Source organism: Python bivittatus, unplaced genomic scaffold, assembly GCF_059951505.1.
Source record: "Python bivittatus isolate LINGU-HERP-01145 unplaced genomic scaffold, Pbiv_v1 ctg000640_np1212, whole genome shotgun sequence".
NCBI classification, from domain to species: domain Eukaryota; kingdom Metazoa; phylum Chordata; class Lepidosauria; order Squamata; family Pythonidae; genus Python; species Python bivittatus.
Genome location: NW_028277090.1, coordinates 371607 through 393026, shown reverse-complemented (window position 1 = coordinate 393026; position 21420 = coordinate 371607). Strand labels below are relative to the sequence as shown.

Sequence of the window (21420 nt, the reverse complement as noted above, 5' to 3'; positions counted from 1 at the left end):
GGCGGAGCGCCGCCGTGGCAGGAGGAAGGGGAGGGACGGCGCGGCGCGGCGCGGCGCGGCGCTCGGCTGGTGCGCCCGGGCGCGGCGCGGCGCAGGGCAACGCAGCCCCGCGGCCGGGCGAGCGGGCGCCGGGCAGGCAGGCGGGCGAGCGGAAGAGCGGAAGGGCGAGCGGGCTTCCCGGCGCCGGTGGGTGGCCGCGCCCGGCCGGGGAACCGCGGGCAGCCACGAGCCCCGCCGCGGGAGCTTCGCGCCCGGCCGGCCGGCCCCGGTTGCGCGCGATCTGTCGGCTCAACGGCTGGGCGCTGGGGAGGGGCGCCGCCGGGCTGCGGGCGCCGGGCCCGGGCGGGGGCCCCGTGGGGCAAGCCTCGGCTCGTCGGCCCCCGGTTCCTGGGAGAGGGGGCGGACGGGCCCCGGGGCGCTCCGCCTTTCCAAAGCGGAGCGGGCGGACCAGGGGAGGAGGCGAGGCGCTGGGGGTGCCCCGCCGTGGATGGGGGGAGCAACGCCCAAGGAAGGTGGATGGGCCTTGGGGGGCTGGTGGGTGGGTTAACGCGTGGTTGGCAGGGGGGCTCCTCAATCCCGATCGATTCACCAAAGCGGGGCTTGCGCCTTCCGCCAAGACACACTGAACGGCAGTCGGTTGACTAAACTGCAAGTTAAGCCAAAGTGAAGAGCCAGTTTGGTGCAGCAGTGAAGGCACCAGGGTAGAAACCGGGAGACCCTGAGTTCTAATCCCGCCTAGGCACGAAGCCAGCTGGGTGACCCTGGGCCAGTCCCTCTCTCTCAGCCCTGGGAAGGAGGCAACGGCAAGCCCCTTCTGAAAAACCTTGCCAGGAAAACTGCAGGGCCTTGTCCAGGTGGTTGCCAGGAGTCAGTGCTGACTCAAAGGCCCCCCAAAAAGAGAGAAAGAGAGAAAATAAAAATGGGCAAAGCTGCATTGGCGTGTTGGCACATCACACCACAGCGGGGCATATCTGACCCCAATTAGATTGAGAAATTAGAGTTGAGAGGTTCAGCCTTGAATGACAGGTGGCAGGCCACAGGGGCGGGGATCCCGTGCTGAGCTAAATCTTGCTGGTTTCTTGAGAAGTCTGTGGTTGGTATCCTCAACATTAACCAAGGGGTACCAGGCCAGGGTTGGGCTTAGAACGCATGCCAAGATGTGATTGACTTGGCTTTGCATTATACAACCCCATTCAATTACAGAAGCCCTGGCTTGTGGGTTCACCTGTAGGGTTCACCTGGCCTGGGTGTGGCTTTACTTCCAGGTCAGAAAAGGGGGTACGTGGCTGAGGACATACGTTGCACCAGGCCAGCATATACTTTGGGGTGAATCTGTCGTTATGGTTTGTAAGCTGCCATGGATCCTTCTGCAAACAGAACAAACCCAAACACTGATAGCGCATTTGATGATGCATGATTAAAGAAATCGTGGTTCACTGACTCTACGAACCAGGTCAGGGTGAGATTTTTCTGGTGTCTAGGTCTGGCCCTGTTAACCACCCGTAGGTTGCCCCAAATTGCTTTTGACCAAAAAAAAGAAAAAGTATGGTCTCAGAGGCAGGGCCACCCGCCACCCTCCAGAGAAGACAGCTCCATGCGCCTTGCCTTTCCCCAAAGGTCATCCTGCTATCATTCCAGCAGGCTGTGTAGACAAACGTTGGAATAACAGGAAAAACGAGTCAGAGTTCCCTTCTCTTTTGAGTCACATTTGAAATTGTGTAATCAAATGCAGATATTCTCCCTTTTTAGCAGGCACACTGAAGCAGTGTTTTTCAAACTTGGCAACTTTAAGATGTGTGGACTTCAACCCCCAAAATTCCCCAGCCTGGCAGGCTAGGGAATTCTGGGAGTTGAAGTCCACGCATCTTAAAGCTGCTGAGTTTGAGAAACGCTGCTTTAAACATCTGGACGTAAAAAGGAAGGTGGGTTCTCTGCCCTTTACTATTGAATACTTTGATTTTTCTCTGTGGATTTTTGATTTTCCTCTGTTTTTCTCTGTTCTAGGAAGCCTTAGATCATGGCAGGGAAAGGGGGACTTTATGCATGTGAGGATCCAGCCTCCTGGAAGGCCATTTTGAATATTTACCAGGATGTGGTTGCAGCTGTGGGAAGCAAGAAAAAGAAACTCATTGCCTTGGATCAATGGTAAATGACTGATGTGTGATGAGGACAGTTTAATGAAGTGACCAGCCCTGGTTGGGTCTAGCTGATAATTTCCCATATCCAGACCAGAAAGGCCACATTTTAAGTTGGTCTGTTGATGAGGACCCTCTTCCTCTTTCCCTGAGCTTCTTAAAAATGCCTCTCCTTTCTCTAAAAACCATAAAGGGTGGGTGGGTATAACGTGCCTCCCTCCAGATGTTGCTGATGTACAATTTCCAGGAGTGCTCATGACCAAGGCGCCTAAGGTTGGCATTTTGGATCTTCTAGTCATGTGCAATTTTCAGAACATGTTGCATGTGCTCGGGCTGCCATGGGAGATCTAACAACATGGCCCTGAATGCTGACCTCTCTTGCTCCTTTCCCACGAGACCAGTTCTAGGCGGGCTGGCAATGCTTTGGATTCGATTCCAAAATGGGCGCTTGAACATAGCGGCTATTTGCAACTGTTTAAAGCAGCCACGTCTTTGGGGGGGATTGCACAGCCGGTGCTTTAAAAAGAAGCGGCTGCTTTTAAGAGCCACAAGCGGGTTACTCCTGCCTGTTCCAAAGCAGCTTTCTGGAATCAGATACAAAATGCTGCTCGATGGTCTTGTCAGTCTTATGAGGTAATCCAAACAGGAAGCACGCCCAGATGAACTAATTCTACTTTATTGTAAGGTTACCTTAACACAGTATTGTCCAAACTTGGCCGCTTTAAGATGAGTGGACTTCAACTCCCAGAATTCATGCTGGCTGGGGAATTCTGGGAGTTGAAGTCCACTCATCTTAAAGTGGCCAAGTTTGGACAACACTGCCTTAACAGAATCTTGCAAGTCCAAAAGTACATTTCTCCCCCATCGCCTTTACAGCCCAAAAAACTAGGGAGGGTCCCTTCTGAGACGTTTGCCACTCCCCCATTCCTTTTGCAGGCTCAGCTGCCGTTTATCTGACCGTTCCCCTGGCTGTGGCTCTTCCTCCCGTCTCCCGAGGTCATTCCCACAGACCATTACGCTTCTGTTATCCTCACAGGCTGTGGGTCTCCTATGAGTCTTTCCTAGGGGGGAGAGGAATTTTTCTCGTGCGTTCTTATGTCTTATTTTTCTTTGGGTTGTTCGAAACTTACGCTCAGAAACACCACTGTGGGTAGGTCCCCTCTTTATTTGATCCAAAATTTGCACACCGGCTCCTCCCTAAGTTTAAGATGCACCCACCCAGGGCTGCTTTCTCACATGATACACCTACGAGGAGATGTGGAGCAAGAGCAGTGTGTTCTGCCCCTGTTGAATTCATTTATGAAGGCCGTGATTGAATTGGTGAGCACCGACTGTCGTGCCCCCAAATTAACAGCTCACAAGCTGGGGAATTCTGGGAGTTGAAGTCCCCATATCTTAAAGTTGCTGAGGTTGAGAAAGACTGCTCTAAGCTATATGTTTCTGCTCTTTTCTTTCCCTGTCTCCTTTCAAGGTACCAAGAGGAGTTGCCTGGGGTTCTTGCAGGGCGCGAGGAGAAATACTTGACGAAAGAGGAATTGCTGAGACTCATGGAGTGGAAGGTTACAGTAGGTATTTCTCTCAGAGGCAATAAACAGATTGCACCTGTTCAGCAACAGGTGAAATCTCAGCCTTAAAATCCATCTGTAAAATGGGTATATTGAAGATGCGATCGGCATATACGGTGCATTCTTCTTAATAGGTTTGTTAAGCTTCTTCCACTTAGCTTAACCAGTGGAAGACTGGTTGTGTTCTGGCCTCCTGTTTTTCTCCACAACAACCCTTGGAGGTAGGTTGAGCTGAAAAAGGATGGCAGGCCCAGCGTCACCAGGAAGCTTCCATGGCTGAAGGTGGACTAGAACTAGGTTTCCACAATGCCAGTTCTCAGCACCTACACCAGTGTTTCTCAAATGTGGCAACTTTAAAACACGTGGACTTCAATTCCCAGAATTCCTCAGCCAGCCATGATGGCTGGGGAATTCTGGGAGTTGAAGTCCACATGTCTTAAAGTTGCCAAGTTTGAAAAATACCGGTCTACACTGATTCTCAGAGGATCTTACTATACGTACACTTGCTGCTTATCTGTGGGTCCAGGGGAAAGCAAACAAGCATCATGATGTTGATTAAAGTATCTTGGTTTGATTGCCAGAAAATGACTGTTGATTTGCACCAATTGGACAAGTAGTCAATTGCAAATCTGGGATAGCATGAAACTGATATTTTAGAGCAGGTGGATGTAAAGTATCATTTTAAATGTATAATATCTTAAATACATAAATATAGCCATATTTAATTAAACGCAATTGATATTTATTAAGAGGAGTGTGTGATTCAATATAAAATTAAAATAGAAGTTTTTTCTTGTTGCTTAAATCTGGTTTCCCTTCCCCACCAAAAAATATATCTTTTTTTCTTTTCTTTTCTGCTTGTCTCTTTTGTTATTATAAATATATCTATAAATAAATTGTATGCTCTAAATCTTAACTGGGATGAGGATAAAAAAAGGTATAAACTGTGTGTGCTTTGTGCTATGTGCCTTGGAAGAAATCCAGGATGTAATTATTTTTTTTTAACGAGTTGAGCATAGAGATTGATGCTTTAAAGCAGTCTTTCTCAACTCTGGCAACTTGAAGAGGCTGGCTGGGGAATTCTGGGAGTTGAAGTCCATACATCTTAAAGCATGCTGGCTGGGGAATTCTGGGAGTTGAAGTCCACATGTCTTAAAGTTGCCAAGGTTGGGAAACAGTGATTTAAATGAGTCGTATTTATATTGGAACAGTTTTACAACGCAGTAAATTAGAATTAGAATAATGCCACCCTGTTGGCTGGAAGATAAATGCAACATGCACCGGGTTAGGATGGGGGGTATCTAGTTTGGAGAATGTATGCGCGAGACGGGAAACACAATTTTAGGCTGTACCTACAAAACCCAACCCTGGAAGGTAAATATTCCATTCTGGTGCTGTTTTCCTCAATAATTCTGAACCCCAACTAGCTAATCACAGTTTAGTTTAGTGTGTTTGAACCCACAGAGATGGCTTACAGTTCAGCATGTCTAAGATGTGGTTATTTTAGGTTCCTTGGTTCATCACGTGCAAACATGCCACACGAATGCCCCGTTTTTTGGGGGGGTAGGCCCCTGATCAAGCCTTGTGCACAGCTCCGGGCTTCAGGTTTGAAGGAGGATTCAGACAAAATTGATGGAGTTCCAAGAAGAGGAGGCAGAAGGTGAAGCCTAGCCCTGGGAAGAGACGAATGACGGGGAAGTTCTACAGTTGGGAGAATGAACCAAGCGAAATGTCGGAAGCTCACCCTTAAAAGCCCATCGCCGCTTGCTTTGGTCTTTCCAGAGGGGCAAATTTCGGCCCCGCTTGCAGGAGCTGGTGGCCGTGAATTCGAGTGAGATGGTGGAGGAGCATACCAGAAAAGCTTTCCATCGGCTCCCTGACGTAGAGGCTGCCGTGAAGGAGTTGAACCAACTGAAGGGGGTCGGACCCGCAACAGCTTCAGGTAAGAAACTGGCGGGTACAAATCTGGACCTTGGTTTCTCGCCTCGTCTTCCCCCCAGGCCCCCCAAGAGCTCAGGCAGTGAGCAAAGCCATGGCAAGCAGCCATTTTTGGGGAGACTTTATTTGGGGGGATGTTTGGGATTCAGATGCTATATGGATCGTGTGGATTTGCATAGGGCACCCTGGTTTATGTACAGGTGGTCCGTGGGTTAAGAACACCTGGATTGAGGACGACCCATAGTTAAGAACGGAGCCTACTGTAGCAAAATTCGAGTTAAATACACAGTGGTTTGAGTTCGTTACACAATACTATTTATACAGTATTATGCAATAATACTGTTCTGGCTTACGTACAAATCTGACTTAAGGACAGACCTTGGGAATGGAACTCGTTCTTAAACGGGAGGCTGCCTGTCCATATACAGGCCTCAGATGCTTGAAACACAACTGATAATTCCAACCTTGTAAAAATTCTCAGTTGCAGAGCAAAGTGGACTAAAAATGCCAAAAGTTTGGAAGCTGAAACTGAGGAATTCAGCTGGATGTTTCTCAGAACAAGAGTAAGGAACGTTTGATCCACAGGTTGGATGTGGTCCTTGAACCTCATGTTTAGGGACCCTTAAAATTTCCCCAGGATTGCACCCGTGGGATTTAAAGAAGATTAGCTAAAACTTGGCAGGGTGTTTTTGCACTCTTTTGCAGCAGTGAAATAAACCGGCGTCAGATAGAGGAAGAGGTTCTGAAGCGGGGAAAAAAACTTCCTAAAAGTGTTTTTGTTCGAGTAAATACTCTAAACGAGGGTTTTGTAAACGTTTTGCTCTCAGGGTTACTTCCCCCTTTTAAAAATGATGGAGGACCCCAAAAGAGTTTTTGTTGTCTTCATTGACATTTACCACATTAAAAATCAAAATGGATGCATTCATAGAATATTTATTTATTGAATCATGTAAAAATAACAGTATTAAACCTATTAGATATTAACAAAAATAAAATCTTTCTCATCAAAAAAATCTATATTTTTGTTAACAAAAAATAATGAGAAGAGGGACATTGTTTTAAATTTTTGCAAATATCTTCACTCTCTGGCAAATCATTTTGATTTTGCGGACCCCCGAGAGGCCGCATTTTAAGAAACACCGCTCTAAACAATCTGACGAGGCTGGAGCAACAGATCCCCCCCGCCCCTTGGCAGAAGGTTGGACTAGATGAGATCTAGTGATCAAGTGCAGAATCCAGCACCGTCAAATGCTTTGAATTACAGTTCCCATCAGCCTCTGCTGGCAGAGAGATCAAAACTATGGGAGGTTTAGCCTGATAAAGGTTTAGCCCTGGTTACCTGAAGAACCGCCTCGCCCCGGTTACATCAACCTGTCCCACCTGCTCCAGCAGGAAGGGCATGTTGCAGACCCCGACAGCTAGAGAATTTCAGCTGGCGGGGTCTGGGAGGAGAGCCTTTTCTGCCATTGCCCCTGCCCTGTAGAATATCTTGCCCCCTGGGTGAGATTGGCCCCCACTCCTTTGGCCTTCCGGAAGAGCCTTAAGACCTGGCTGTGCCAGCTGGCTTGGGGATCTAATGGGGTCTCCCGACATTGGGGATGGTTAGTGCCCGGAAGATGTGCTCCCCGCTTTTTAACTCCACGTGTGGTCTTCTTAACTCTGTTTCGTGTTTTCAACTGTTTTTATGCTTTTCCTGCGTGAGCTGCCCAGAGTTGCTCGTCTAGCAAGATGGGCGGCGCGTAAGTTTGATTTATAAATAAATAAAATAATGTTTTTCGTATTATACGACGGCGGCTTTCTGAAGTTTACCTAGGTATTCGATCAATCGTGACATGTTTTCTCCGTGGCTTTTTTCACGGCAGTCCATTTATTTTCACCTGGATGCAGAGTCGAAGCCATCCAAAAAGCGAATGCGTTTTAAACCCAGTCAGTAAAAAAAAGAACGGAAACATCTGGCAGGGCGTGAGCCTGCCTCCTCCAGGGCAGGCAAACCTTGCCCCGTCCCCCAGATGTTCCCTCCATAGCCCGCGTTCTCACTTCTATCGTAGCTGTTCTTGCCGCCGGAGCACCCGAAATTGTGGCATTCATGGCCGACGAAGCGATGGAATCCCTCCCGGGCCTCGTTCCTCTTCAGTACACCCTCAGACATTATCTGCTTTATCTGGACGGGATTCGGAGCTGTGCGAAGAAACTGAACCAAGGTGAGATAGAGTCCTCTTGGCGCTCCCCTCTTGATCTGGGAACCCCTCTCTTCCCTCCTAAAAGTTCTGCAAAGGCTGAAAGGTAAGAGAACCTATTGGAAGAGTGTAGATATTTCTTTGGGTGGTTGATTGCTTAGATTTTGTAACCTGCTGGGCTTCCAGGCAGCGTGCCCAGTTCTAGCTGGTTTATCCCCACCACAACGGTCCTGCGAGGTAGGTTGGGCTGAGATGGGGGGGGCTTGGCCCAGGGTGCCCTGTGGCTGAGCAAGAATGTGAACTGGTTCAAGTCTAGCCCTTAAACCAGGTTTTGTGTGTCTGTGTCTGTGTGTTTGAGTCAGTCTTGACTCCCAACGACCACTTGGACGACTCCCTGCAGTTTTCTCCGCAAGATTTCGGAAGAGAGAATAACTGCCCCCAACCCCCCCAGCTGGCTTTGTGCCTAAGGCAGGACTAGAACTCACAGTCTCCCGGTCTTCAGCCTGGTGCCTTCACCTCTACACCAGTGCTTCTCAACCTTGGCGACTTGACGATGCGTGGACTTCAACGCCTAGAATTCCCCAGCTGGCTGGGGTCCATGCATCGTCAAGTCTCCAAGGTTGGGAAACTCTGCTCCGCACCATCCTGGCTCTCAATAATAATAAAGTCCCTGCAGTTTTCTTGGCAAGTTTTCAGAAGTGGTTTGCCCTTGCCTCCTCCTTCCTAGGGCTGAGAGAGAAAGACTGGCCCAAGGTCACCCAGCTGGCCTCATGCCTAAGGCAGGACTAGAACTCAGGTCTCCTGGTTTCTAGCCTGGTGCTTTAACCACCACTCCAAACTAGTCCTCTCAATATAGAGCAGTGTTTCTCAACCTTGGCCACTGGAAGATGGGTGGACTTCAACTCCTAGAATTCCCCAGCCAGCTATGCTGGCTGGGGAATTCTGGGAGTTGAAGTCCACCCATCTTCCAGTGGCCAAGGTTGAGAACCACTGGTATAAAGAGAGCTATTCTCTGTTCCGTCAGCTGTTCTATCACATCTCATTCCTCGGGGCCTGTCATTTTAGCACTGTTGACCGTCTTTTCCTATTGCTGTGTCTTTCTGGAACAGCGCCTGCCTCTTAGCACAGCCTCCCGCTGCACTTCTGCAGACCACCCTCCTCTGTTCAGCGGCTTCTTCTATTCTGCAGTAAATACCCTGAAAATGCAGCCCCCCCCCCCACTTCCTCCGACTTCCTCTAATTTTAGGAATTGATTTGCTGGTCTCCTGTCAGGCCGTGGGAAAATCTTGTTTTTCAGGACCTCTTTGTAGAAGCGGAGTTAACGGCTGGTGCGTTTTTTTTTAAAGGGAAGATTTTGTTTGCTTTCTTTATGGGATGGCAAGTTTTTTATTTTTTAAAACGTGCGAGGATGTAGAGAAAATATTAGCTAGCAAAATGCAAGAACGGTAAACAAACAAAATGGAAGCATGAATAACAAACAAGGAGCAACAGAATATTAAACAATTATGAATTATCTAGGCACCTATACATACAGTGACCATATGCCCTTTCTTATAAAGACAGTCCTTTATTTCAGAAAGCTGCCCTTTAGATTTATGTAATTTAATTATTTAGTTTCTTGGTTTTGCTCTTGAATTTTGCTTTGCAAAGGAAAGTTATAAACGTAAACAATTATTCTTACTTTTTATCTTTCTGAACCTCTTTCAGATTTGCCCCTTTTTCAAGTTTGCCCGTTTATTTTTCCTAAGAAAATAGGGTCACTGGGCCTGTATATCAAGTATTAAGCAATAAACGAACCTTTCCAATTAGGAAAAAAAATAACCTTCTTGCAAAATATCATGAAACCTTGGCCCAAACATTGCAACGTCATGATATAAAGTGATGCAAACGTATTGTGTCACTTTATCTATTAATGGGGGTGGGGGAGGAAAAACACCTTTTCAAAAATGCATAAATTACACCTATCGAAATTAGCCATGTGTAGTTTATCCATTAGAGTTAGGCAAAGAAGATGTAGCAGCTTGAACCGTTTTAATAAGAAAAGATGGCCTACCTGTCTTTTGGTGGCCAAAGAACACCCATGATATTTCGGGGGGCATCCGAAGGCCACAAAGTGGGTGGAGCCATGTTACGCAGGTGGGAGGGGCCCTTGGGTGCTCCCTGTTTTCCAATTGGAATAGGCTTCATTTAGGGTTGCAGTTTGCATCCCAAAGGAATGAGGAACTCTGCCAGATGTGTTCAGCCGTGCTGCGGTCTGAGGACTACAAAACAGGGTTTCAAAGGCCATCTGCGACTCTGAACACATTCGCTCCTAGGACGAAATGAATACAAAGCACAATGCTTGTATTCCTCAGCATCTCCGTTTTGCAATCCACGCAATTCTGCCCCCACCATCCTTGCTTTCTTTTCATCTCCGGTGCCAAGACAGAGCTCTGGGTCAGGTTTTCTCTTGGCGAGGCAGCCCCAGGAGCTGAAACAAAGATTTTTTCTTTTGCAATGTTTGTATTTTTGTTAGGTAGCGCCACGGGAACGTGGACAGCTCACCTTGTGGAAAAATGCCTCTGGGCCTGGACTTGGGCTGAAAAGCTGCATTTGCCCATCTTGAGGATTGCAGACCCAGGTGGGAACCAAGCAGGTGATGGCAAAGAAGAAGACAGACCCAGGAAGAAACAGAGAACCAAATGAATGCTTCCTGGGTGCTGCAACAGGGATCAACACCTGCTCCTTGGCACGTGAATGCCAGAACTGAACAACACACCCAAGGGAAGTTTGCTCACTTTGGGACCAACCACACCAGAACACAGCAACCAGCACAGCACCGTTTTCTCAAAAACAGAAGGTGGGGGTTGTAGGACATAGAGTGTTAGAAACCCTGTCTGACCTTCTTTCAAACCATCAACAGAGATCGGTCCCAACGTTCCTCTCTAATCATACTGAAATGGAATATTCTCTTAGAAACAGCCTTACCTTACCTGCCCGTCTACGGATAGGTTGGATCCCCCCTTCCCTTGCCTGCTGGAGGATTATGGGAGGGGAACTCCATTAGATCTAGAGTCCAGTTGGTTGATATTAGGAGTTGAATATGTAATGGGACGTACCAGCTGACCTAGATGGAGATGTGGGTTTCACAGCTCGTTTCTCTTGCTTCAAATGGATTTTCCTCAAGATCCAAACATGGATCAAGAATTCAAGAGTTGGGTTGAGTTTTCAAAAGGCGTGGGAGCAAAGAGGGGGCTTGGTGATTTTCCCTTGACTTGAATCGTCTGGAGCAGGGTATCTCAACCTTGGCAACTTGAAGACGTGTGGACTTCAACTCCCGGAATTCTCCCAGCAATTCTGGGAGTTGAAGTCCACCCATCTTAAAGTTGCCAAGGTTGAGAAACCCTGGTCTGGAGTGACATGGTGCTTGTTATCACTAGAGGGAGCCCCTGTCTAAACATGTCCTCCAACACCAACACTTCCTAAATCCTGTCCACTTTCCTACCTGGCTGATCTGTGGAAACTTTGCTCTGTTATAAAGATATTCAGATGCCGTGATGTTTCTATACCTACAAAGATCAAAATCGTGCAAGCCATGGCATTCCCTGTGACGCTCCCTGGAAGCCAAAGAGGAAACACCTTTGAACTTTGGTGTTGAGAAGACTCCTGAAGATACCATGAACAAGCAAGAAAACTAATGGACCATCGAACAAAACAACCGAGAGTTCTCAATCAAGGCACTAATGACTAGACTCAAATTATTCTACTTCAGGCACATTATGGGAAGACCCAGCTCTCTGGAGAAGGCTCTGATGCTGGGAAAGGTGGAGGGAAAGAGAAGAGGACGACCAGCAGCAAGGGGGATGGGCTCAGTTACAGAGGCAATGGGTACACTGTTGGAAGAGCTGAAAGAGCAAGTTAGAGACAGATTGTCATGGAGCAAAATCTATCTATATGGTTGCTAGGGGTTGAAAGCGACTTGATGGCCCGTAATCAGTTTTTTACGAAACTGCTAAGTGGGGTTGCAGGGGCCGAATTTTGGAATCTGCTCCGTTACTTCTCACCACTAGTGAATCGGATCTGACTTGGACATCCTTTTTCCCCAGGTCTGAATTCTTGTTTGTTTGGTAAAATTATATTTTTATAAATAAGAATAAAGCCATACCAAGAAGGAGATTGTGTGTGCAGGTTACAGTATTTATCTTAATAGTGGGGGGGTGGGAATGGGGTACTATCCCAACATACATATTGGGGAAGAGCTGTTCAACCTCACCTTGCTGTAGCCTTTGGTGATGGAAACGTGAGATATCTAAGAGTTTTTGAGAGTCTGGCGGTATACAAGTTGATATTATTCCTATTATTTCTCTTCCACCTTGCCAGAAATGCTTGGATGTTGGGTTGTTTGTTTGTTTGGGTCCAAGCTTTAGAAAAAGCTCAGAACTGCAGTCTAGAAGTTTACCTTCTAGTCCACTTTGTGGTGCTTGGAGTCCTCTGTTTTAATTATTTGGGGAGGGGGAGATGTTGGCCCTTTCTGGCCCTGTGGCTTACCTTGTCCATGTTCTCCAAGGAGTGATTTTTCTTCCTTCCTCCTTTACACATGTGGAGCATGTCCTGTTTCTGTTTAGCCCCTTGGGAGCCAAACATTTCTGCAAGCTAACCCTCATTTGCATGGATCAAATAAGGGGGTTGGTTCTGCTCCTGTGAGATGCTGGTTAGATTGCAGAGTTACAAACAGGGTGAAGTCCAAATGGGACACCCTCCATTTAATTATCTTGCACTGAGTAGAGCAGTGTTTCTCAACCTTGGTGACTTTCAGATGGGTGGACTTCAACTCCCAGAATTCCCCAGCCAGCATGGGGAATTCTGGGAGTTGAAGTCCACCCATCTGAAAGTCACCAAGGTTGAGAAACACTGGAGCAGAGGGTTGGAGTCAACAGTTCCAACTCTTTGATCCCATGCTTTGCTAGAATTGCCATATCTGGGCTACAAAAATCCAGGTGACCACTAGATGAATTTTTGCAGCCCAGGTATGACAACCCTCTTTAAGAAGAAACACAAGATTCAATGCAATAAGGGCAAAATCCAGGCTACTGAAGAATGGGAAGAAAGTATTGGTGAACTCTAGAGGGGTGCAGAACCTATATTTTGTAGTCTTCTCTTTAAAACTCTCCTTGAAAGTAGCAAGCTGTTGAGCATGCAAAAAAATCTATTGACATCTAAAGTGCAGTGACCCATAAGTCAAATTCCCAATTGAGGGTTTGAGCCCCATGGAAAGATAATGGCTATGTATGTCTGATGAGTCCAAATATGGCTGCCTGAGGAATTCTGGGAGTTGAAGTCCACCCATCTGAAAGTTGCTGAGGTTGAGAAACACTGTTATAAGATGAAACTGATCGTATACTGCCTCCTGGTGGTCAATATGTAAAAACATACTGGATATACACTATAAAAACAGAAATTTCCCCCCTCTTGGGGCAGTGGAATTTGTGTAAACTCTTGTACAAAGAGACATGACACCCCTATCTCTCTGAGACCTTAAGGTTAAGCTTAAGGAATAAATGTGTATTCTATTTTGATAGACAGCTAAACGTGGAGCATCAAATAGGGAACTGTCAGCCCAGAGGTGGACCAGACCTGGACACCAAAGTCATGAATACTAACACTACTTTTATTATAGGGTTACGGTAACAGAATCTTGCAAGTCTGAGCATGCTTTGCTCCTCCCTTCCTTTAACTTCCCAAGAACTAGGGAGGGTCCCATCTGAGATGTTTTCTCCACCTCTGTTCCTGCTTTGGACTCGGATTTCTCTTATCTGACTGTTGCCTTGGCTGTGGCTCTTCCTCCTGTTCCTCAAGGTTATTCTCACAGCCCATTCAAGGAACTTATGTCTTCCAGAATGGAATGGAGCTCTTGGGAGAAGCATATTTGCCTGGCTAAGTGGAATTAGAACCGGAGCATTCCTATAAGGAAGTGAGATTGTGGTGCCGCAGTTTGGTTGAAGACGCCGGGAAAACTATGTGCTCTTTCAATCAAACAGCCCAGTCCCTGTTTAACTGAATCGTCGTCAGGCTCAGCCCAAAGAACTCCACGAGACAATGCAAATACAGTTCTGTTGCGTTTATTAGCTTCCACCTCATGACAGAATCTCTCCAGACTGAACCTAAGTTCCCAAGCCAGCCAGCCACAACACCGTGAATTCCTTAGGGAGGTGCCAGCCTCATCTTCTTGAACTTCCCACACTCCTGTTGGGGGCTAAGAACATGCTTATCTCCCTGAGCCTGGCCTTCATAAGTCCATTCCATCACAATCGTCGAGGGTTGTCCCTTGGAAATGTGCAAGGAGAGGATAGGTCTTCCTTAGCTTCCAGTGATTTTGCAGCCTCATAACCTGAGATCATCTCCTGCATACCTGTAATGGTATGTGGGAATGGCCTTGGGAGATGGAGAAGAGCAGCAAGGGGAATGGTCAGATAACAGTCAGCTTGTAGGGTGGAGGGGGGAATGTGCTTTCAGACTTGCAAGATTGATGTCAGCCTTGCAAGGTAGTCCAGACAAGAAGCACGCCCAGATATACTAATTCTAATTCATGTAAGGTTACATTAACAGAATCTTGCAAGTCTGAAAGTACATCTCTCCCCCCACTCCTCACCTTTATAGTCCAAGAAACTAGGGAGGGTCCCTTCTGAGAGGTTTTCCACCCCCCCATTCCTTCTACAGGCTCAGCTGCCTTTTATCCAACCATTCCCCTGATTGCAGCTCTTCCCCCTGTCTCCCAAGGTCATTCCCACATACCATTACAATCCCCTCTCCAAAAAAAAAAAAAAAAACCAGGAGGAGTCTGGTAGCACTTTTTCTGATCAGCAAATTTTATTAAAAAGCATCAGCTTTCATGAACTGCAGCTGGATCCAGAAGGAGCCTTGGTACAGGGAAAACTGATTGGGTGAAATTCATCCATACAGTGATTTGGGCTTTTTTTTCCCCCCTTACAGAAGAGGAGCTGGCCTAGTTTTTATCTTAGTGTAATTATGGCACATTTATTCTTGAGTATTGTGAATTTTTGTTTCGTTTTTCCCACCCTCCTTCCAGATCTTTTCTACTAAGTCTGCTCCCTGTTTTCCAAAAGCTGTAGGCATTCCCTTAAGTTTTCACCTAAGAGCGGTTGACTATTGGATGTCCTTTGAAAAAAAAAAATTAATATTATTTACAATACAGTGAAGAACTTATAAAAGCAGGATATTTATAACCATATTTCAGTGAATTATTTAGGCACCCGCAACTGGGTAGTAAGCCATCATTATGTTTTGGTTGCAAGTAATTAAGATGTTGAAACCAGATAGGATAAAATTGATCTGTATTGTAATATATTTATTAGATTTGAACTTGGCCCTTCTAAGTTTTTTTGTTCACCCAAATGATAGCTTAGAACTGAAAGAATCGCTACATTTCTTTGTAGGTTGCAGTCATACAGGTAGAGGCAAGATTCTGGAAACCAGAAAGGATGAATTATCTCCATATAGTGACCGATATGTTGGAAAGCTGCTGCAGTGGAAAAGTTGACCAAAAAAAGGTGTCGGTGATATTGACTACCAGAAGGCACCTTGTGACCACCCTTTCTTGGGACTCATCAGATGTAGGTAGCCAGATGTTACTCTATGGGGTCAAACAACTACTAGGAATTGAACTCACAGATCTTGGCATTTGAAATGACTATCTCTAGCTCATTAGCACATCTATCTACGTCCCGGTGCTCGGCAGTTACAGGAGAGGAATCTAGAAGTTCTCAGAATGTTATATCTAGTCCATCTTCTCCTAAGTTCTCCGAGAAGAGAGTTGCAGGGGTTACATTATTTCTTGACCCCAACATATCAAGTTTTATATCACGTCCACTCCCCCTCTTGGAGAGGGGTGGGGAAATTTCTCTATTTTTACCCAGCGTCTATTCTGTGCAGTATTCTTCAGTCACATTGACCATCAGGAGGCACTGCATGACCAGTTTCATCCTTATTGAATTGTCAGACGCAGGCAGCCAGATGTTATTCTACGGCAGTGTTTCTCAACCTTAGCAACTTTAAGATGCGTGAAAGTACTTTCAACTCTCCTTGAAAGTAACAAGCTGTGGAGCGTGGGGAAAAAATCTCTTGACATCTGAAGTGCAGTGACCCATAAGTTAAATTCCCAATTGAGGGTTTGAGCCCCATGGAAAGATAATGGCTATGTATGTCTGATGAGTCCAAATATAGCAGCATTTCTCAACCTCAGCAACTTTAAGATGCGTGGACTAACTCCCAGAATTCCCCAGCCAGCATACTGGCTGGGGAATTCTGGGAGAAAGTCAGTTGCCAAGGTTAAGAAACACTGTTCTACAGGGTTCAAACCCTCAACCGGGACATGAATTGAAGTGAAATTGAAGTGAAGTGAAACCAAAGTAATAAAGATGTCAGTCATCTGTGTCCTCTCAACAAGACCCATTTGAAGTGAGAGCTTCTCCAGAGGATACCCAAATTGCAGAATTCTCTCCCCGCCACCTTCAGTGTTTATGGATGGATTCACACAACCTAGATTAAGCAAACAATGGCTGGGTCTATTTGATGTGCCATGCTCAAGGAATAAGATGGCTCAAAATCCTAGTCACTGTAAGACAAGCTGGGTTCCCACAGCATGCTGAACCACTACCCAAACCTCATGTTATCCTAGATTTGTGTGCAGTAGAAGCTGGCCTATATTTCATAGGATAACAAGAGGCCATTCGGTTCATTATTATTGTTTCGACCTGCTGGGTGCAGCTGATTGGAACTGTAGTCCAAAATGTGGGCTACACTAAGATGAAAAAGGCTGGTTGGAGAAGTAAAAAGTTTTTTTTAAAGTTTTTAAAAATCAAGGGCTTTTAAAAAGTTGTATTGGTCACCAAGCGGCATGTGGACTCTGCGTTTTGATGTTATATGCATTTATATTGAGTTTTAAGGATAGTTTAATTTGCAAGCTATTCTGAGGCTTCAGACAAATTAAAAGGCAGTGCATTAAAAGTCCAATAAGGAATAAATGAAAAAAAACATCATGTGATTTCTCAGGCTTGAAGGAGCTGCTCTTTAAGGGGTCACCAATAGTTTCTTCAGTGTTTTTTTGTGGGTGATGAACATTGTAGTCCAACCCAGCTAGAGACACCATGCTGTGGAAGTTGGGTGTGCACAATTTTTGTCTGCCAAAATTCCATTTCTGTAGCTATGCATCGCCTATGCTCTTTTAAAACATTATTGCCCTGGCTGTTGTTTAAACATTTCTAAACCTCCACCCACCCACATTTTTAAAACTTGCATTTTAAAAGAGATCCACCCATTAACGAAAGACTTTTGGGGTTGGGGAGATTGGGCGGGGGGTGTGGGGAGAGGAGAAAGAAGGATGTTGGGTAATTAGCCATTGCATCAATCCATTTGCTTGCTATGGTGCAGGGCGATGCTCTTGCAAAGGGAGATGCATCTCCTGTCCACCTTCATCTAATCCTCAAGAAGAAGGTAAACGTTGATTGGATATAGATAGGTTTCAATTGCCCTACCTCCCCCTTTTCCCCCCAAAGGAGGCTGCATTTTGCAATTCCACAGCATCCATGCCGCGGGGAGAGACGGCACCGATTCGTTTATGGCCAATTACGGAGACGTGCTCGGCTTCCAGATGTGGCAGGTGTGCGCGAATGGGAGCACGGTTCAATCTGGCCGGGAGCAGTGCTTCATCACCCCAGGAACCTGAGGAGCACCAGTAGGGCATGTCTTCCCATTAAGCTCCGAACATAACTTTTGGATGGTTTTCATGGACATGCCAGAAGCAGGGTGTCTTGTGAATTGGCCCGTTGGTCCTTCCACCACAACTCCCAGAGGGGAACCCATCGTTGGCTTTGGGGTTGGTCTTCCCAAGAAGCAACTCTCACGGCCCAGAATTCGGGGCATTTGATTGGTTAGTTAGCTGATTTCTTTATTTTGTGGTATGGATTAGATCAGTGTTTCTCAACCTTGGCCACTTTAAGATGTGGGGACTTCAACTCCCAGAATTCCCCAGCCAGCATGGCTGGCTGGGGAATTCTGGGAGTTGAAGTCCCACATCTTAAAGTGGCCAAGGTTGAGAAACACTGTATTAGATGTATAGCTTGTCTTTCATTCAGGGGCATAAGGCATGAATGTATGCAACACTCCCATTTCTCCCCCCTATGAGGCTGAGTGGGCTGAAAATGATGGGGGCCATAGAAAAAAACAATGTTAAAAGTAGGCACGGGCTGACCTTCAGATGGATGTCCTTAAATAAAAATGGTGTGACATTTAATTAACACTATTCGTCCAGGGTTAAATTCTGATACACAGCCACCCACCTGCTCACCCACACACACACACACTGGTTAAGGCACCGCCTTGTATGTGAACCCAGAAATGATTTTTTTCCAGCCCAGTTTAGGGTCTAATGTGTGTGAAGCCAGCCCTTCTAACCAACACTTTCAACCAGACTTCCCCGATTCACCCCTTTTGCTGGGTTGGTACGATATAGGGAATCCCCGAACAGGTTGAGTTTGCACAGGGCTACTCACACACAAACACACCCAGGTGCTCCCAAGACTTTTCCAAGATTAGGTTCAATAAATGAGGGGAACGGCAAGTCTTTCCCAGACCTGCTTATACGGGAGCTGACCCAGGCACAGATACCCAAAACTAGCCTTCTGTTTGGACTTAAACCTCTTCGACCAGATTCTTCACACACGATGCTAAACCTTACCGCGGGGCTAACAAAACTCAGGGCCTGCATTCACATAACATGCTTTGCCCGTGCAAATATTCTGCCAGAAGGTGACGGCCGAGTTCTCAAACTTGCTGGGACCAGGGCTGGGTTCCCCCCACCCCTGTGAACCATCAGCTGCCCAAACCCATTTTAGCCTAGCCTAATGTGCTGTGTGAAACTCGCTTCTGAGCATCATCCTTGAGAAATGTGCCCCCCACAGGCCTGGTAAGCGTCCTTAACCCCCCCTCACCTCCCATAAGTACAGAAGCTGAGCTTTCTCCGCAGGAGATCCTTCCTGCAGAATCAGTCTTAAAAATCAGGACTCCATCTCCTTTATTAACATCGCGACATCGGTTCGGAACTTGGCTATTTCACGGGGATGAAAGCCAGGCTAAGTTGTTACCTTGAGCGCGCAGGGCAGAGTCGATTGTGGTTCTACCAAGATGACAGTTCTGATTGAATTATGGTTATTTTACATTGGAAGAGCCTTGATACTTGTTGCAGGCATTCTGTTTGAGTTTCAAGCCCCTTAAGATTTGCCTGATTGAAGCAACGTAAAAGTACCTGCGATAAAATAAATCAGATAAAATGAAGTGCTCTCCAGCTTTCAAACGCATCTACCACTTCGGCAGCATTGCCTCCCTGCAGAACGTCTCGGGAGAGGCTTGTAAAGAGCACGAAACTTTCTCTTGGTTGACGATGCTCAGAAGAGTTCTAGGAAGAAATCAGGGTGCAAAGGAAGAAAAGGCTGTTATCTGCCTTTCAAGGCCACTTCGAGCTGTTCTTATTTCTGTATAATAAAACAAAAAACAGCTACAGAAGTTAAAAATATGTCTCTTATATTTCTACCCAGCTGTATTTTTAAAAAGGACGGCTTGCAGAACTTCTGCTATATTTTAAGCACTCCAAAACAGGATCCTTGAATACTTTTCTAAAGCCGGGGGGTGGGGGGGAGGAAAAGCAGCTGAAGATAGACAGTGGTGACGTTGGGCAAGATTGCGCGATGAGGAAGCGGCAGGAATCTAGCAGAAGATGGAAAGGACCAAACGTTCTGTGTGATCAAAGTGAGGTTTTTCAAACTCTCCGTGAATTTGGGGGAACGTTGTTTTTGGTGGAAAGATCGACTGTGGAAATATGGACTGGTATGTTTTGAGAAATTCACTTTCACAGCTTGCCAGGTCGTAGAAACATTTACGGTGCAAATGGTTTGCAGTCTTTGCTGTGCCTTTCCAAAGTTCTGTACACAGGATTGAATAATAATAATAATAATAATAATAATAATAATAATAATAATAATAATAATAATAATATAGAATTCAAACAGACAAGCACCTGCCACACAACACTCCAGACTTAGCAATCGTGGATAAGAAAGACAAAAAAGTCTGGATGGCGGACATTGCAATGCCTGGAGACAGCAGAAGAGAAGAGAAAGAACTGGAGAAATTCACAAAATAGAAAGGTCTGCAAATAAAAATAGAACGACTGTGGCAAAAGAAGGCAAAGACAGTACCAATAGTAATAGGTGCCTTGGGTGCAATCCCAAAACATCTGGAGCACCCCTGGAACATCATCAGCCTTGACAAAATCACCGTCAGTCCATTGCCAAAGGCAGCTTGACTTGGAACGGCTTCCATCCTGAGATGATCCCTTTGACCCCATCAAACAACAACATCTGCCCCTCCCAGGTCCTTGGGAAGGACTCGACAGGTGGATAAAGATGCCAAATCCAGTCGAAACATCTGGCTGCCTTTGCGACCAACCATAATAATAATATACCCGCAATAATAACAATATTGCTTTATTAAACTTGTACGCTGCCTCTCAGCAATTCTGGGCAGCTCACAGCAATCAGAGAACTTAGCAATAAAATCAATAAACCATTAAGATCAAGATAACAGAGGGCAAGTGTGATGAGGCAAGGGGTCTCCCTGGTCCTCCAAGGCCAGGCTGAGATTAGTCCTTGGATGGGAGACCACCAGGAACTCCTTATGGGGTTGGGGAACCCCCCCCAAAAACCCAAGAACAGAGGGCCCTGAGAACACATTTCTGCATTGTTGCTAAGAAAAGACCCTGTCCAAGGAACCACCAGTCTCCAGCATGATCTAAGAGGGTTGTTGATAGAATTCAGAGCTTCAATCCAACTATTTCGGTTTTACCCTTCTTAGTAGCTGAGGATGGGCTGTTCTTTTGCCGTTTCCCCTTTTAAAGGCCTTGCCATGTGGCACAGACTGCTGAATCCAAACCCATCTGCCTTGCACCGATAAATATTTTGTGGGTGTTTCGTGAAGTCCAGGGGTCTCCAGCTCTGTGCAATTACTACCTGTCAGGAAGACTCTCTCAAAACCCACATCATCTGCCCCATTATCTCGGTGGAACCACCTACGTGTACACAATACTAAGCTATAATTTGAAGCTGTACATATCGAGAGACCGGCAGGCAGGGTGTGTGAATGTGCACAAGCGTGCACTGCTGTCCTCCCACACACATCAGTGCAACCACCCTGGCACACAGCCACGTTTTTGCTTGTTTATCAGATGCATTCGTCACTGTCTTCCTGACAGGCTCCCATCCGGGGATCCAACGCCCACCTTTTTCGAACCCCGTCAACCTCTTGCCTACTTTTCAACACCAGGTTGGGAGAGGGTTTGCACAAAGGTTGAACTGGGCACCTCAACCCCCCGCTGGCCGCATTGTAGTGCCCGATGCCAGCTTGCCTAAGTGACGGTCCAGGGTATTCTGCAAAGGGAGAGACGGGAAGAATTAGGTAACCGAGTTCAGGGGTGTTGGGTGTACAGCCAACCACCGTTGGCCCTGGATTCCTGGGAAGTGCAGCCAATTATGTTTTCTCCATCCCTTTTTGGAAGAA

At 46.4% G+C, this 21420-nt stretch overlaps 1 protein-coding gene across 2 annotated transcripts; it reads left to right on the top strand.

Annotated features, from left to right (window-relative positions):
* The first annotated feature begins 42 nt into the window (after positions 1-42).
* LOC103049010 (uncharacterized) lies at positions 43-11970 on the top strand. 2 transcript variants are annotated; one of them, XR_015797972.1, is made up of 7 exons: positions 43-186; positions 2005-2145; positions 3607-3700; positions 5483-5642; positions 7687-7839; positions 10331-10654; positions 11336-11970. XR_015797972.1 is itself a non-coding variant. In XM_088151000.1 (6 exons), the coding sequence occupies exons 2-6, from the start codon at positions 2018-2020 to the stop codon at positions 10498-10500; spliced, it is 705 nt and encodes a 234-aa protein (XP_088007126.1). In that variant the 5' UTR covers positions 43-186; positions 2005-2017; the 3' UTR covers positions 10501-11970. The 2 variants fall into 2 exon arrangements, 1 of the variants encoding a protein (XP_088007126.1); XM_088151000.1 differs by having other exon boundaries at positions 10331-11970.
* The last annotated feature ends 9450 nt before the right edge of the window (positions 11971-21420 follow it).